An 18,140-nucleotide genomic window follows, 5' to 3' on the forward strand; every position below is an offset into this window, starting at 1 on the left:
AAACACCCATAATAAACAGAACGCTTCGGCTACCAATTCTTTTTTTGCTCTTACTTGAATTTGATATTATTGTACTTTCATAACTGCTTTTGCCTGTATTATGATATTTTGTAACAATTGTAAGTTGCCCTGGATAAGGGAGTCTGCTAAGAAATATATAATAATAATAATAATAAATAATAAATAATAAATAATAATTTCCTTGTTTTGGCAGTAGACCACATACGGCAAAGCTGTCAGCTGTATTTGGTAAACGCCAAGCTAGTCATGAAATATTGGAACTACCGCAAATCTTTATATGGCCAACTGCTGCCATATTTTTTCAACTCTGCAAACATTTTAATTAACCTATGAGTGCTGCTACTGGTTGCTAGGGCAACCACCTCTTCCCACTTCTGCTAACATTCTATTGGTTGGTGTAGCAGAGAAAGAGCTCTGCCTGCAAATAGTGTTGGTGTTTTGGTGGTGGTTGGCAGGGATGGGGTTAATTCCTGTCCCTGCCAAAAACATGTCAGAATGTGGCTGTTCCTAATGGAATAAATAGTGTTAATTAGGAACAGCCACATCCTATAAAAAGAAAGCCCAAAGCTCCATTAGGGAGACAACCAGGGAGCTGGAAACAAGGAGGTTTTGCTGCGAGAGCGAGAGCGAGAGAGAGAGAGAGAGAAACAGTCCTGTATTTTTATGTAAAACCTCACCGTGATAGTGACAGACTTGGATGAGGGATTTTTCTGTTTCATTTTGTGTGCACGATTTGTTTTTGTTTAATCTTTTAATCTTTTTTTGCTTAATCTGTTTAATTTTGGCTCAGTGCGCTATGTTTTGTTGTTAATTTTGATTTATAAAAATAAACCTGCAACACTTCAGTTGTGAGTCTCCTTTCTGCCTTCTGACCACCACAGACACCCGTCTACCACAGCTGGCCTTTTGTTGTGTGTAACTGTACCTTCACTTCGTGCCGAAAGCAGACTTGCCTGAAACATGCTGTGTTTATGTAGTCAGATTACTGCTGATGGCAGCTGACATTGCTGCAAGCAGGGGTTCATTCGTCTGACAGACAAGAATTCTGCAGTATGCAAACTCGTTTTGTGCTGTATCCCTTGGAATACTTTTATCTTGCTCTTAATTGTATTATTACTTGTACTGTGATACCTGAAATGTATTTGCTTACGATTGTAAGTCGCCCTGGATAACAGCGTCTGCTAAGAAATAAATAATAATAATAATACTGAGAAAAATGTATTTAAAATAACCACTCTTCAAAACCAAATTTCAAGATATCCTTAAAAATGTATTTCAGAGCTTTAAAACAAGGAATACTTGTATTAGCAGGGGAAAATTACTACTTTGATGTCAGACAATGCTAATCAGTTACTACAAGTTGCTTGGGCTGAAAATCTGATGACAATTACATCCTTCGGCAGTTAATGGCAAAAATCTATATTTTGCTCTGATGTGTTTTGAAAACTAAACTGAGAAGAAGCAAATTCCTTCAAGAGATTACCAGTTTGGATTTGAATTCTTATTAATATTAAGATTAATAGTGTATTTGGTTTTCAAGGGCAATATTTTCTATTGTCTTTTTAGTTTCCCATTATATATTTTATACTTACATCTGTGAATGCAAAGCACTACAATTATTACACCCCAGGGAATTATGCACAGTCAAAATCAAAATTATGTGTTATCTCTGTTCTAGTATGTACAAAGTAACAAAAGTATTGTGCAGTTGTATTGGGTTCTTCTGTCATACTGGATATCAAAATACTAGCATAAGTTGTCGTGGCATTTTCTGGCAAAATTGATCGATGTCCCCTTTATCAATGTGATCCAACATTTTTCTGCATCCTCCTGTGTTAATGGCGATATTATTTAATATTACGCAACTATGCATGGTGATACATTTTATGCACCAACAGTGTGGAGTAGTGGTTAGGGCTCTGGACTCTTGACTGGAGGGTCATGAGTTCGATCCCAGGTGGGGGACCCTGCTGCTGTACCCTTGAGCAAGGTACTTTACCTAGACTGCTCCAGTAAAACCCCAACTGTAGAAATTGTATGTAAAAAATAATGTGTTATCTTGTAAGTCGCCCTGGATAAGGGTATCTGCTAAGAAATTATTATTAATAATAATAATAATAATAATAATAATAATAATAATAATAATAATAATAATAATAATAATAATAGGTGCGGAATTGCGTAATTCCCAGGGGTGTAAATATAAATATTTTTCTTCAAAAAAAGTTGACAAAATAGCATCCACTGGGAAACATATTACTACTGTCCAAACTTTCTACATCTCAGAATCTACAAAAGAATCTACTCTAGAAGTGTTAAATGTACACTTGATCCACTTAATGAAAAAGTACAGTATACTGTTTGTACCTCTCAGCCTTGCGTGAAAATCTCCTGTAAATGTAACATTTAGTTTTTCAATAAATCCTTTGTTTGAATGTAAAAATTGAAAAAAACAGAAGGGAACCAGGGAAATTCGCTGTGTGTGAAATCACTGTGCTGGGGTAAATCAGTCATTGACTGAACATGAAACAGAACACTGACATTAGTGCCCTGGTCTAATGCTAGCAAGTGCTTTTATACCCAACCAAAAACAGAAACAAACAGTTTTTGGAAATAAGGCTGTGTCCTGTAAGACACATATCCTGAACAGTGCCAACACAGAAGCAAATACAGTAAAAGTAGCAATTTATTTTCCAAGATTAATTTAATATAACATACCATATACTGTTATTAAATATACCCATATGGTTTTAGAAACATCATAACAAAATCCAATGCTTTCATTAACAGAAAAAAAAGTATAACTTCCTACCAACACAAATAACCATAATTAAGCTTTCCAGAGAACAAGGTGTGTTCTCTGTAACATTCTAAAGCTGTAAGTGGTACATGGGAAAGGTTTGAAATACTGTTTCAGCATCTGAGTACAACACAGACTCTCAAGGCCATTATATAATATGTATAATGACACTGTTGTTAGAGAAAGGACAGAAATACTGAAGTGTGTGAAACCGAGTGCCCCCCTAGCTAGGGAGCAAGGTTAAGCTAGTATGTGGCTAAAAGGCAATTCAGTGCTCCCCAGACTGTGCCAATACCAGGCCACATTATTTCTACTGTAATTTTTCAACTAGATGCACAATCCTCGCTTCATTTAAAAGGGTAGGGCCTAGTACTTAAGGTTTTAAAAATCAATGTTTCTACCTTCTTTTTCACTGCTCCCCTCAGCGAGCAGTTGGACTTACCATTTTAATGCATTTCTCTACACTGAAGCATCTCTGAAGGTATAATCCTATAGATTTGCCCTCTTCTATGTGCTGTGCCATATAGCTTCACTAAACTGTGGGACGGCTGAATGGCACAGAGTAGAATCTATCCTCTGTCCAGCATTTTTTTGCCAAATCGACGATTAATAAACAACGTTTATTTTTGAAAGAATTATTCAATCATTATTTTTCAATTCAAATAGACCATGGGTGAAATTGACCTTTATGATTAAAAAAAAAAACAGACTTTTTATGCCACTGAGAAACATCTCATTTAGAGAAACCCCTTGTTTACAAAACCATGGTTACCAACATTGTAATTGAAAAAAACATTTGGTCAGAGAGAAGCTATACCTTGTAAAGCTAAAGTTCCTACACAAATTAAAAAATTGTCTCAAATAAACGTGTAGAAAATGCAGCATATAAAATGTATTACATGTACTTTTATAGCACACATTTACAAGTAAAAATAATATGCACAGAACAAAACAAAAGACAGTAACTAACTTTCACTAATTATTCGGAGCTCCACCCCTCTCCTGCTTAAGCACAGCTGGACACAGAGTCACTGGAGGCAAGGCAGACTGCCCCGCTTCGTCCTGCCGCGTAGACTGCAGCCGTCCATCAGGGTTTGTGCACAATACTCATTAAGTGTTTTCCTCTTGTGCCCCATTTTCAAATCAAACTAGTAACTGTCATCGTATATACCTATAATAGCAAAAGCTTACCTACACCTTAACCTGCTAATTTCAAAGTAGGCGCTTTGAAGAACAGGCGCTGTAGCTGGCAAATGAAAGTGCACACACAATCGGTCTTGATGACTCACAGTCATTTCAACGAATGAGAGCATTCTAGCGCTGCTTCAGCCAAGAATGAAACGACTGACAGTGAAACTACACTAGCCTATTAAGGGACCACTGTGTTGACTGACCCCTAGCCATTCAGAGCGGAACGGAGACAGGACAGACAGCAAGTATAAAACACCACCAGACTAGAGATGATTTCTAAATTATTATTTTTGGTAAGAAAAAAAAAATTGCGAGTGGTTTCGAAATTCGAATTTTTTGGGAATTCAACATTTAACAAGCTTTACTGATTAAAATCGGTAAAGTAGCAAGCCTAAATATAAACTAGTTGCTATGGTGATGTCACCAGTAAATTATGCAAATTGAAAATGAGAAGCTTAACTAAAAACAATGAATAACACAGGAATTAAAAACATAAGAACATGAAATAAAAAAAAATAACTTACACCCATAAATTTCTTAAGACAGAAACTTGCTAGGGGTTTTGAGCAGGTTTTTTTTCTTTTGGCTCTTCGAAACTTCACTTTAACAGTTAGCTTTTTAAACAAAGGTTGCGCAGCAAGCCATGCCAACGACCAGACTCAAATACACCTTGCATTTACCGTGAAGAGAAAATTGTAGTGTTCAGTCAAGGCTCAACCTACCAATTGGGGCTGCTAATGTAGATGACTTTCTATACAGTAACTGCTCCCAACATATTTTGACTGTCGATTCTGTATTTGCTTAGTAACTGCATGCTGCTTCGTAACTGCAACAATGCTGGCCTTTTTTGTTGTGAATTTCCTTATTTGAAACAGAGCATTGCTTTCAACTCCTAAACTGCATCATTCTTAGGACAGGGCACGACATATAAGCCCACTCTTTCTAGTCTCTGTGTGACAAACAGCAGAGCCCCCAAATAACACCCTAGAGGACAATACAGACTGTTTTAACACATTCAGCTAACTTCGCCTGTCACACAATTTATAGATCTGGTAATCTCTGCACCAACCATTTCCAAAACTAAAATAACTTTCAGATAAGACCAGAATAGACTGGAAGATAAGCCTGACAATTTATTACTGAATAGAAATGTCAAATCTACAGAGGCCTTGTTTGCTTTGTGGTAGACCACATTAGAATAATCAATGACAGGACAGCGACGGAGTTACAAATAGTCCACAAAGAGAAAACTATTATTAATATTAATAAGAAGAAGAAAATAATAAGAATAAGAAGAAACCACAAGAGAATAGCAGGTGGAATGTGATTACAGAGCAAAAATTTACATTTATTTGTCAAAACACTACCTATTAATTGTCAGCCACTATGTGCTCCCCTCCCTGTCCAATCTGTTTTGCACTTGAAAAGCACAGTGTATGCCAGCCACTGCAGTAATTAACTGATTTTCAGTCCATTGGCCACTCCTGGAAGGTCAGCAGTAGGCCAAAAATCTCTGACAGTTAACTGAGCTTAGCTTTAACTGCTTTTTAAAAGTGGGTGTTCGGATAAAAGCTTTAAGAAAATGTGAAGAACATGAAAGTTGAACGTGTGGTAAATAAACATACAAATTCTAAATGGCGTAGCATTTTACAAGAGGTTTACTGCAAATGTTGGCCTACTGTTTAAAGACAGGTGTACTTTTTATCAGGGGTGCACCGATAAGATTTTCTTGGCTGATAGCCGATGGTTATCAACCCATATCGGCCAATACCGATAGGATACCGATAATAAATAGACAGTGCAGGTAAACTAGAACAAGATATAGGGCCTATATTTAAACTGTTTTATAATTATAAATGTTAAACAATTAAAAGACATTGTTAACTTGTTGTATTTATGACAAAAACTAACAGGTATTGTTTACCTGTTGCATTTACTTCAGAAAAAAATACAAAAGAATAATGTAGTACTATATTGTGTGCTTGTCAGCAATTTATACATTTGTTTTACAACAGTCACACAAAAATAACACTTTGCATTTGTAAAAACACTGTAGAAAAAATATAATGTGACATTTTTTATAGCCACTTGCTGTCAAACATTGCATATTAAACTTCGACCTATACTGTACAGTAGAAAAAAAAGGTGACTAAGCAATGTCAACTACAAAACCGTTCGTTAAATTCTTATTTTAAGCATACACTGGTTAAAAATGCGGCCCAACTTAAATTGTTCACTTAATCAAAAACAAAAAGATGTCATGAAAATATCCGGTTACAAAATTCCGTTAAACTTGAATTTGTTACTAAACGGCACAGTAAACAAAATGCCGCCGAATACACCCACGACCAATGCAGATTAAGATAAACAAACACAGCAAGATAAACAAAAATGACAAGACATAATTCCCACTTAACGTTTAGAGACTCCTTGGAAGTTAGGAAGATTGTTGTCGTTGCTGCTATAGTCTTGGTTTTAAAAAAGTGCTTTTCAGCGGAACTGTTTACATTCAAGGATTTGATCAAGTGAGCTATGGAGTAGGGTCTGAGGTGATGCTAAACTGCCAAAGAGAGAGAGACAGAGCAGAGACATTGCAGAGGCAGATCTGTAACTAACCACGCATCGATGCTGCATTTGAACAATAATTTGCCTGGTTAATACTATGTTCTTATGAATAAATACCACTATATTTATTACAGCTTTGTCAACTTGAAACCAACTACAAAGTATTAGTTAGGGTGAATGTTAGTCTGGTAACTGTATAGGCTACATGTTCTAAACTACGAATAATAATAATAATAATAATAATAATAATAATAATAATAATAATAATAATAATAATAACAATAACTTTCAATGTTATTTAGGATTAAACCTATTTTTTATTTTTTTAAGCATCAGACTAATATTCTACTCACAGTTCATCGTTGGATTTAATGTAGCATCAAATCTGTCCTGCACACAACTCGCTATCCTATTGTTGTCTTCAGATATTTTTTTTTAAATCCAAACACCGCTATTTTGAGACGTATTTACTGCATTTTGGTCGCACGTTACACAACACTGGGAAAATGAGTGTCTGTGTTCTTGTGTCATTAGCAAGAGCACCTGACCAAACATTAAATTCTGTGCTCAAAGAAATTTAAGCATGAATATCGGTGTACATTATTGACTAAAACAAAAACTGCCGATAGGCAATTGTTTTTTTCCCCTTATATCGGCACCATGCTGATAGGCTACCTATTATCAGTGCACCCCTACTTTTTTTACACTTTCTAAAAATAATATTTAATGAATTCTCCCTTTTGTTACTGTATTCTTTCTTGTTATGTTCTTTATAAAAAAAAATGTAAAATACATCTGGTACAATATTACTTTAAGTAAAGCACTGAATTGTATTTTTAAAACCCATAAAATAATCCTGCAAGAAGAGTCGCTCTACTGCTTTCCGGCCAATATATATTCTCTAAAGCATTACATAATATGCACCTTTAATTCTAATTTTTTGGCAGGTCATGTGGATAATTGGTGTTATTGTTTTATAAGCTATGCTAGTACATTCTCTGACCTTAAACAAAACGGTCAATGGAGCAGTACTGTGTAAATATCCTAAAACAAAAAGTTCTAATGCCCCACCAGAGATTAATGGGGACTGACAGTTCAGGGCTCTGGACACTCCTAAGACTCATCTCCTCTTTCATTTATTGTTGCACAAAAACAATAGGATTTGTGTCCAGACAGCGAGATTAAAAAGTAGCCTCAGTTCAAGAAAGAAAGAGAAGCTGGAACCTGTGCACAGGACAGGGGCATTAGCCTTCCAGTCCTGGAGGCCTAGGTTACAAGCGGATTTGGCCACAACGACTCAACATCACAAAACTCATCACCACACAACTGGCACAAAGGCTGAAGAACAGAGTGGAGGTCCTTCTGAGAAAGACAGATTGATGCTGGTGGATCTTCACTACACCTGTTCCATACCATGCCTCACTCTTAACTATTCACTGATCACTTACTGTGTAGGAAATACAAATTCGGCTTTTGTTTTAACATTACAGACAGTACATATATACTGAACTTACAGTCGTGGTGGTTAAGAATATCACAGACATACTTTGAAGGAGCAAAAATGTCTAATGGACTTCTAATAACACTGAATATAGAAGTTAAGACTAGTTGTTGAATGAACATTATTATTAGAATGTACTTTAACAGACCGGGCAGACTGGCAAATACGTGATTTTGTACACACCTGTACACACCTAACAGTGACTTGTAAAGAATGAAGCAAATCCAGTTTTTCTTGCGTAACACAATGGTGCAGGTGGGATTAAATTGCAGTATTTGCAGCCTTCTCATTTCTAGCCGGCGGCCGGCTAAATTGCCATCTACTGTGCCAGATGAGCCGCCTAAAATAGTTATTTCAAAAAGAAAAAAAAAAGTTTTTACACTGCTCGTATGTTCCAATGAATAGTATTCAAAATGATTAATTTCTTCCAGTAAAATAGCAGCAATTTCCACAATTCTTCTCTGAGGGCATTTCGTTTCTGGGCTTATGTTTCCATGGACACCGTGAATCACAATGGACCAATCAGTTTCGAGCTTACAAGCGATGTTGGTGATGAAGACGGAACTGTACAATCATATACCTGACTATACAGCAGAGTTATGAAACTGTATAACTTTTTTTTTTTTTTAAACTAACAACCTATGTTTTCTACGTAAATCGTCTTTTTTACTCGAAGTTTACGAAATACAGTGAGTATATGTTACAGCACTGTAAAATGTCTTATGCACTGACTTAAACTCGATCTGAAACCTAGTATATACAATTAATTCACAAAACAATATTCGCATTGCACAATTAATTGACTTGATTATTTTATTTTTATGTGCTTTGTTTTGCTGATTCAGTCTTTATTAAAAGCAAAATATCACTACATGAGCTACAAGATGTACCAGTCAGATCTTTTGCTGCATAATCACAAAATGTATATACAGATAAAAAGTTCACCCACACACACAAAAAAACACACACATGCACGTACAAATATGCATAAACACATACTGTGTATCCATGTTTAAATAGGCACAGTACTAAAGACAGCGGTTCTTTATTTTAGAAGACTATTTAAGAAGTTCAAGTCAAATGGAAATTTATGTTCAAACTTACAGTACGAATCTCTTCTTCCTCTGTCTACTGCGCATCAAAACAAAAAAAGCGAAGAGACACAAATCGCTGGTGTGTCCAGGCCTTTAGGGAGCTAAAGGGCATGTTGCAAACTAGATACACAGTATAAAAATGTAGGCATTAATGAATGGGTTAACTCTGCGTTTGCGTTCACTTTGATACTTTTTACTCCTACGCACTCATCAGCTGTATAGTTGGCTCATCGATCCGAGTGCCTCTTGTGTAGACAAGTTATGGCAAAATTGAGCTACAACAGTATTACATTGAAAGTCTGAGAGTGTATACAACCTACGTTAATAACTTTTACACTTGTCCAGGGTACTACATAAACATTAATGTGATTGCTGCAGTAAGTAGTCGTACTTTAATACAAATTCAAGCTAGTAAGCCGTGTATTGCAGTGTTTTGTGGCAGACTGCAAGCACCAGCCAAAATGGGAAGCTTCTCCAGATTTCCTACAGTAGCTTATGCTAATCTCCTAAAGAAGTGGTATGTCTGTGTGTGATGATCTGTATTAATAAAATATCCAAAACCATTTGTGTATATAAATGTAATTTGTACACTAAAGTGATTTTCCGTTTCAACATTACTCTTTTCCATGTGATAAGTAATTTCCATGTTTTTCCATTTCATATATTACTTGATATTTATGTACTAGACTTTCTTTCAAGCTACATTGTTCAAGTAAATGCCAATACATTATGTATTGTTATTTGTACTTATTTTAATCAAGCAACAGTTAACAGAATTGAAAAAAATATTAAAAACGAAAGGAATAATACAAGTTACTGTAGAAATTGATTTAATGTTTACAGAAGATGCAACAGAAACTTCTGAAAACTGTAAAATCAACAGTGCTCGAAATTGCAAGCACATTTTTAAAAATGTATTATTTATTTATTTATGCACTTGTGCATTCTCAGACCCTGTAGTTAATGAGAAACAGCGCCATGGGAAAGTATGTATACTCAGAATCTTGGAAGACTGCAAATAAATATAAGAACTGGTTGCTTCCATTAATATTTTTTTAAACTTAAAATTGGTCTTTTTTGTATAAAATGCAAAAGATAAAATAGAATACATGAAAAATAGAAAACAAAACACAGCTTATGGCTTACCTTTTCTGTATTCAAATGTACTACCAATTAATACTACTTCTTATGTCCTTAATTTAGAAATTTTCTCTTCTGGCTCATTATTATTATGGTATCTATATGTGACATTGTTTGTTCTTGTGCCTGAAATATAATTTCTGTGTTTCATCTATGTCTCCAGGATGGGAGTCACTGATTTCCGAAGAATTCCACTAATGGGTAAGGGTGTAACACAGACTGTCAATACAGAACTATAAAAAGGTGGGTAGCAGGGATCCCATCGGTTTTAATTCTGGGCCCGGTCGACCTGCACTTTGCTCTGGCTCAGATAATGGCTTTTCAAAAAGGCACCAGATAGAGACAATGTGATGGTAATCTTCAGATACATGTTGTCGTGCTCTCAGTAAATCTTAGCACTTGCTGGCCAATCACATAGACAAGTCAGTGATATATTTCCAAGCCTGGGCCCGTGCACTCAGCAGAGAGACAGCGAGTGAAACACATGGTGCCTTCATAGACTCAGTCCCCATCCTATGTTGCAAATAAGGCTTCCTCACAGAATACTTTACAGATTGAAGGTTGCTCCCAATTGAAATGTGTTTATTTAAGTTTTCCTTAAATCAAGAACCCATGAAGGAACAACCTTATTACCTAGGGCATGTGCCTTGATAACGCTTATTCTTACTTATCCAATTAGCCCTTGGGATGTGAAAAACTGAAATTTGCCACAAGCATCCACAATTGCCCCCACACACAATTACAGTATACCCGAAAAAGATAATCTGAATTTAAGTTTGACCATCATTTTCTCCCTTTTAAAAAAAAAAAAAAAAAAAAAAGGAAACAAACAGTGATTTGTATCAAGTCCCAAGTGAAAAAGAAATCTGCATCTAATTTATACTCAGACAGCAGGGTTTTCTTTAACTGTTAAAGGGACTGTTTTGCATTTGTGACATCTTGATCAGGGTGGACGGAACCCGAACCAATGACTTCATAAAGGGGAGGCGCAAAAAAAAAACAACCTGCATTTCACAGTATACGAGTCATTTTTCAACATTAAATTGTGAGTAATTTTTTGAACTATGTATAGCAGTGCCCTTGTCTGTGGCATTGATCAGAGAAACACAATTTTACTGTTGACTCACTGAGGATTAACAAAAACAAAAACTGTGGCTTTTCTCTCTTGGGCAAAATAATTAAATACAAGGCATTAATTAGGTAGACTGAGCCAATACTCACACCTGCCAGTTTAATAATAAAATAATAATAAACTTTATTTTGTATAGCGCCCTTAAAAGCAATCATCTCAGAGCGCTTCACAATTAATAGTACAGCAAAAAATAAAAAGATTATACATGCACAAGGAAATAAAACAATCATAAAATGGTAGTAGGTATGGTAGTAGTATTTGGTAGTAGGTTCCAATGCAGAGTCTCCTGAAATTGGGTGAATGAGGAAATACCTGATGTATTAAAAAACAATTAGAAAAATAAAAAGTTAAAATAAAAAAATCAAGCCCCCACAAGCTGTAGACCCAAACAATTACCTCCTAGTCCAAAACCAGCTATCCCCTAGAAAGCTGTTTGCCAACACAGCAAATCACACCCATGTGCAATTAAAATGATAAATGCTGATCAACAATACTATAATAATCACCAAGTAGGTGCAGGTTTCCTTTCCCCACCATTACATTATGAATGCAACTATTTTCAAATCAATCCAGCAAGTTGTTCCCAAGCTACAACAGTCACAAGCTTTCGTAGTTCAAATCCAAACAAGAAAACACAAACTTTTCGTAGCTGAAAGGGAGGGCACATGCACTAATGTGCAAAAGACATTTTGCATGTTAGCACAGCATATGGATTTTCTTGTTTTACTGGCATTAGTATTGCTCTATATCGATTTATTAAGATGTAGCCTTGTTTTGGAGAGAAGTCAGATTGCTTCAATTTTAGTTTGATTTGTCCACCTAAATCTCACCTATGCATATTGTGTGTGTATAATACAGTAAGTTGCCTCAGACAATTCAATAGCAAGATAATGCTTCATTCTTATCTAACCATAGACCCATTGTCCTGGAGCTATAAGCAAAATGATATTCTGTACATATCTGGCTGACTAAAGCTTGTGTCAGTCCCTGGATCTTGCCAATGACAGTTTCGACAGCTTGCATAGCCACCTATTCTACAAAGCAGACCACTACAAGCCGGCTCTTACAAGAGACTAAAATATGTTATTTATGAGCAAAGCCTTTTGTTGCAGCTGTTATGAAAATTAGGAAAAGCAGGAACAGCCGGCAAACTGCTCTTTGCACTTTTGCAGAGGAAGACTATAAGATTGCCTGTTGCCTTAAAGTGATGTTGTACAGATCCCAGGCAAAAGTACACGTTCTAAATAATTTGGTAGACAGCCAAGCTCTGAACTACAGTATAAAGCCAATATAATGACATATAGAGAGTTAAAAAGTAGAATACAACAGCCTCAGGGTGGTAAAATGGTAATACATTCTAAATTTTATTTGGAACTGACCTCATGCAGTGATCTTGAACCAGTATTAGTTTGTGGGGTTTAGGAATTTTATACTGTTTGTTATGGGTTATGGTAATCAACTTGTTTGGTAGTATATGAAATATGTATGTCTCTTTAAACATTCTTTGGTACACATGGTTGAAATTGCTGCACTGCAGCTACAGTTAACCCATTTTTTTTTATTATTCTTTTTTTTTTATTCTGAAAAGACCATGTAAACCTCTAGTACGAAATCATTGAAAACAGTGCTGACGCTATCAAGTCCCTGCCACTCAACATAAAATTATGTTTATATTGATTGTGTTTTAAAAACGCTAGAAAAACAAAATCGGAAAACAGGGCTAGCGACACTGATTTTGCACAGCTAGTAGTAATTAACAGACCACAATACTGTGCTGACCAGACAGAAGTTTGAGTGGGCAATACCACGATAGCTTTGTTGGGGGGTCTATTCAAACTGCGCTCTCTTTAGAATCTTGCCAATTAAAAATCTGAAAGGAATAAACCCCCCCATCCACCCTTTAATTAATGCGCGCCTAAATCACAGCTATCTCAATCCAGACTCCAGAGTAGCCCAAGAATCGGCAATTGCCTGCTGGGTTTTTTTTGTTTTATAACACAGAACTACATGCACAGAATCCAGCTACACTCTTAGCCTCATTGCCAGTACACCAAATTCTGCTGTCATGACCGACTCAGATAACACACCCTGGCCATGAGCTCAAACCACACAACAGCGAGATTTTTATTTTATTTTAAACTTTTAGGTCGGACACAGCTGCTTGTTTTGCTCATGGTGAATTATTTAACCTCACCCGATATGTTGCAAGAGCCGCCCATATGTTTACTTTCTCCGCTCCAACCTTGGCAACCTCGCAAAGTTTTGAAGCCAAATGAGACAGAAACTTGTCGCACCCTTATTAAAGGCAAAGTAATTTTTTACGAAATGATCAGTAATCCAGATCTTGAAAATAATACATGTGTGCTATCTTTAAAACACCAAAGGATAACGTTTACAATACAATTTTCACTCAAGATGAGTTTCTGCATGATCGGTTTTGGGTTGATAAGCGCTTTCAGAATAGGGGATAGGGAATTTTAGACAAATATTCCTGTAATAAAAAAAATGCGTAGATCAGAACGAAACACTGCATTTTACTACTGCCTAGCTGTATATGGACGTGACTAGCACTGACAATATATCAATACTGTCTGAAGTGATTTAGGCTTACAATAAAACACAATTCTGCATTTCATTCACTTACGATAGTGGCAGTAGTGTAATGGCTATAATAAAAATATACGACCCCATCTGCGCACTTGTTTACCAATAAACCACAATCCTGGATCTACAGGTATATTAATAAACCAATCGTATCAGTTTGCAACATCCCTTTTCCCCCTTAACTGCTTCTAAAAGGATTTCGTGCAGATCCCGATGCGGCCTGCAACTACAGCCGATCCGGGGACTCACCTCGGTGGGCTGGCTGATCTCGAACAGGTCGAGCCGGTTGGCGTTCCAGTGGTTAATGATGTCGGCGAGTTTGCGCCGCTCCTCCTCCCGACTCCCCGACATTCTGAATCGGGAATGTTATTTTTTTTTTAAATCTCCCTTTGTTCAAAATCAAATCTGAGACCGATTGTCGAAATATGGTAATTATGTTGTAGTTTTGAAGCGGATCTCTGCTGTCTCTCCTAAACACCTCTTCCTCTAGTCCTGATATTTCCTTGTTCCCTTCTCTCCTGTGTCTGTGGTGTGGTGTGGTTTATTCTGTTACCGCTCCTCTCCCTCTCACTGGGAAGAGCTACGTCTGGTTCTGTGCGCGTCGCCGTGCATTGTTACAATTCGTGACTGCGCTTTCAATAAACTGGTTGGTAGCGCGCACAATAACGCGCAGGAGGCTTTTATAAAAGCTTACCAAGGTAAATTTGCTCAGTCATTTTTATTTCCCCCCCCCCCCCATTTCCCATGGTTATACAAAGGGCTTTATACTACTTAACTATCATATTGTAATATCTCAGTGAACAAGAAAGAAATAAGAGCAGAAGCAGGTATCTTCCAAAGCAGCAACTCTTTTATTTAGCATAAAAGGATCAAACAGCCCTTCAGCAAGTACTCTCCTCACTTCACACGCCACACGCCACACGCCACACGCCACACTCCACACTCAACACTCAACAACTGCTAGCATGCAGATTGTTTTTTTTTTTTTTGCTTGTTTGTTTTTTTTATAGTCCCCCAACACTGCAACAATGTAATAACCAGAATGAGTCCCCGAAAAGGCTGACAGCTGAAAGCTGCCCGGCTGACCAGCAGAACCATGTTGCCTTTACTGGATTATTTTCAAGCATACACAGGTACACACATTACAGTGTAATAAATGTAGCTGTGAACTATGAATATAGTTAAAGGAAATGACAGGTTGGAAGATGTTGACCCACGGGTCCAATGCAGAACATCAATATTTATTGAGAAAGAATCAGGGAAAGAATGGCAAAAAAAAGGCTGGGAAAGCAGCTTGTTGCTGAATTGTATTTGTTATAATCAGCATATTCTAGATTGTTTCTCTTGTAATGTTTTATCTTGGGAAGCTTTAACTATAACGTTGGCGACTCCCCTGTGCCCTCAGATGAGATGGAATGCTTTGCAAAAGACTATGTGCATAATTATAGCAAGGGTGTGAAGGTGCAATCATAACCCAGACCCCTTCCCTTTCTTGGCAATGGTAGTTTCACCCTTCAAGTTTACAGCCCAGTGGCAGAACAAGTGTTGCTGAACTAAGGATTCGGAGTAGCTGGCAATGTAAACAAATTAGCAATTTTCAGTGCAGCAACCTACAGGTACTTTTTTAAAGCCATTTAAGATACCTGTTTTTAAACCTGTTTTCAGTGATTTTTTCTTCTACAAAATAAATTTGATGGTGTTTAAAATGATACCTTTAAGACAATATATACTCTATGTACAGTGCCGAGAAAAAGTTTGTGAACCCCAATGATAATTATGGAAATTCCATAGTTTTACCATGATAGCATTCTTGAATCAAAATGTAAGTGTTTTCTTAAATATTATTAATTTCTTAGCAGACGCCCTATCTAGGACGACTTACATTGTTACAAGATATCACATTATTTTTTACATCCAATTACATTATTTTTTTTTTACACGTTATTTTTACATATAATTACCCATTTATACAGTTGGATTTTTACTGGAGCAATCTAGGTAAAGTACCTTGCTCAAGGGTACAGCAGCAGTGTCCCCCACGGATTGAACCCACAACCCTCCAGTCAAGAGTCCAGAGCCCTAACCACTACTCCACAATAGGGTTTATATTAACCAATTCCATGTCTTTTGAAACAAAATGATGTATGAATTAGACAAACAATGAGTAAGATTCAGGGTATGTGAAAAAGTAAGTGAACCCCTAGTTTGATCAGCTCAATTAAGGGGATAGTTAGAATCAGGTGTTTAAATAATTAGGTAGATCTTCAGGGGTGAGTTTGGGAGGCGCCACCCTATATAAAGATCAGAAACTTTGTGAGTTTGGTTTTCACCATACAGGTGTGTGGAAACACGTCATGCCACGATCAAAAGAAATCTCTGAGGAACTCAGAAAAACAGTTATTGATCCTCATCAGTCTAGAAAGGGTTACAAAACCATTTCTAAGGATTTGGGGCTCCACCAATCCACTGGCAGACTGATAGTCTAGAAATGGAGAAAGTTCAAGACCACAGTCACTCTACCCAGGAGCGGTCGTCCTACCAAAATCTCTCCAAGAACAAACGGGAAAATCATCAAGGAAATCACAAAGAACCCCAGAGTAACATCCAAGGATCTGCAGGCCACTCTCGCCTTGGTTAATATGAGTGTTCATGACTCAACTATCAGAAAAAGACTGAACAAGAATGGTGTTCATGGAAGGATAGCCAGGAGGAAACCACTGCTCTCTAAAAAGAACATTGCTGCCCGTCTGAAGTTCGCCAAAGAACACATAGATGATCCACAAGACTTTTGCAACAATGTTCTCTGGTCACACGAGTCAAAGTAGAACTTTTTGGCCTCAATGAGAAATGTTATGTTTGGCGAAAACCAAACACTGCGTTTGAACAGAAGAACCTCATCCCTACCGTCAAGCATGGTGGTCGGAGTGTGATGGTTTGGGGCTGCTTTGCTGCCTCAGGACCTGGACGGCTTGCCATCATTGACACAACCATGAATTCTGTATTGTATCAGAAGATTCTAGAGGAGAAAGTCAGGCCATCTGTCCATGAGCTGAAGCTGAACCGAAAGTGGGTCATGCAGCAAGACAATGATCCTAAACATACAAGCAGATCTACAAAAGAATGGCTGCAGAAGATGAATTTCCGCGTTTTAAGAACATAAGAATAACATAAGAAAGTTTACAAACGAGAGGAGGCCATTCAGCCCATCTTGCTCGTTTGGTTGTTAGTAGCTTATTGATCCCAGAATCTCATCAAGCAGCTTCTTGAAGGATCCCAGGGTGTCAGCTTCAACAACATTACTGGGGAGTTGGTTCCAGACCCTCACAATTCTCTGTGTAAAAAAGTGCCTCCTATTTTCTGTTCTGAATGCCCCTTAATCTAATCTCCATTTGTGATCCCTGGTCCTTGTTTCTTTTTTCAGGTCAAAAAAGTCCCCTGGGTCGACATTGTCTATACCTTTTAGGATTTTGAATACTTGAATCAGATCACCACGTAGTCTTCTTTGTTCAAGACTGAATAGATTCAATTCTTTTAGCCTGTCTGCATACGACATGCCTTTTAAACCCGGTATAATTCTGGTTGCTCTTCTTTTTGTAACCGTTTTGTAACCAGGTGACCAGAACTGAACACAATATTCTAGATGAGGTCTTACTAATGAATTGTAAAGTTTTAACATTACTTCCCTTGATTTAAATTCAACACTTCTCACAATATATCCGAGCATCTTGTTGGCCTTTTTTATAGCTTCCCCACATTGTCTAGATGAAGACATTTCTGAGTCAACATAAACTCCTAGGTCTTTTTCCTAGTTCCCTTCTTCAGTTTCGGTTGGGATGAGGTTCTTTTGTTCGAACTAGAATGGCCTAGTTAAAGTCCGGACCTAAACCCCATCGAAATGTTGTGGCAGGACCTGAAGCTAGCTGTCCATGCAAGGAAGCCCTCAAATGGCAGTTCTGTAAGGAGGAATGGGCCAAAATTCCTCAAAACCGATGTGAGAGACTGACCAACAGTTACAGGAAACGCTTAATTGAAGTCATTGCTGCTCAAGGCGGTGCCAACAGTTACTGAATCTAGGTTCACATACTTTTTCAC

At 37.1% G+C, this 18,140-nt stretch overlaps 1 protein-coding gene across 20 annotated transcripts in view; it reads right to left on the minus strand.

The window, feature by feature from the left end:
• LOC117411391 (afadin-like) overlaps positions 1-14,698 on the minus strand; it is a 130,856-nt gene extending 116,158 nt beyond the window's left edge. For 19 of the 20 annotated variants that reach the window (XM_059025262.1, XM_034018843.3, XM_059025261.1 and 16 more), the window contains exon 1: positions 14,298-14,698. In XM_059025262.1, the coding sequence (XP_058881245.1) occupies positions 14,298-14,399 (102 nt within the window). In that variant the 5' untranslated portion in view covers positions 14,400-14,698. The remainder of the gene's footprint in view (positions 1-14,297) is intronic. The other variant, XM_034018847.3, reaches the window with a different exon arrangement.
• Between the last annotated feature and the right edge of the window lie 3,442 nt (positions 14,699-18,140).

Source organism: Acipenser ruthenus, chromosome 6 (genome assembly GCF_902713425.1).
Source record: "Acipenser ruthenus chromosome 6, fAciRut3.2 maternal haplotype, whole genome shotgun sequence".
Lineage (NCBI taxonomy): Eukaryota > Metazoa > Chordata > Actinopteri > Acipenseriformes > Acipenseridae > Acipenser > Acipenser ruthenus.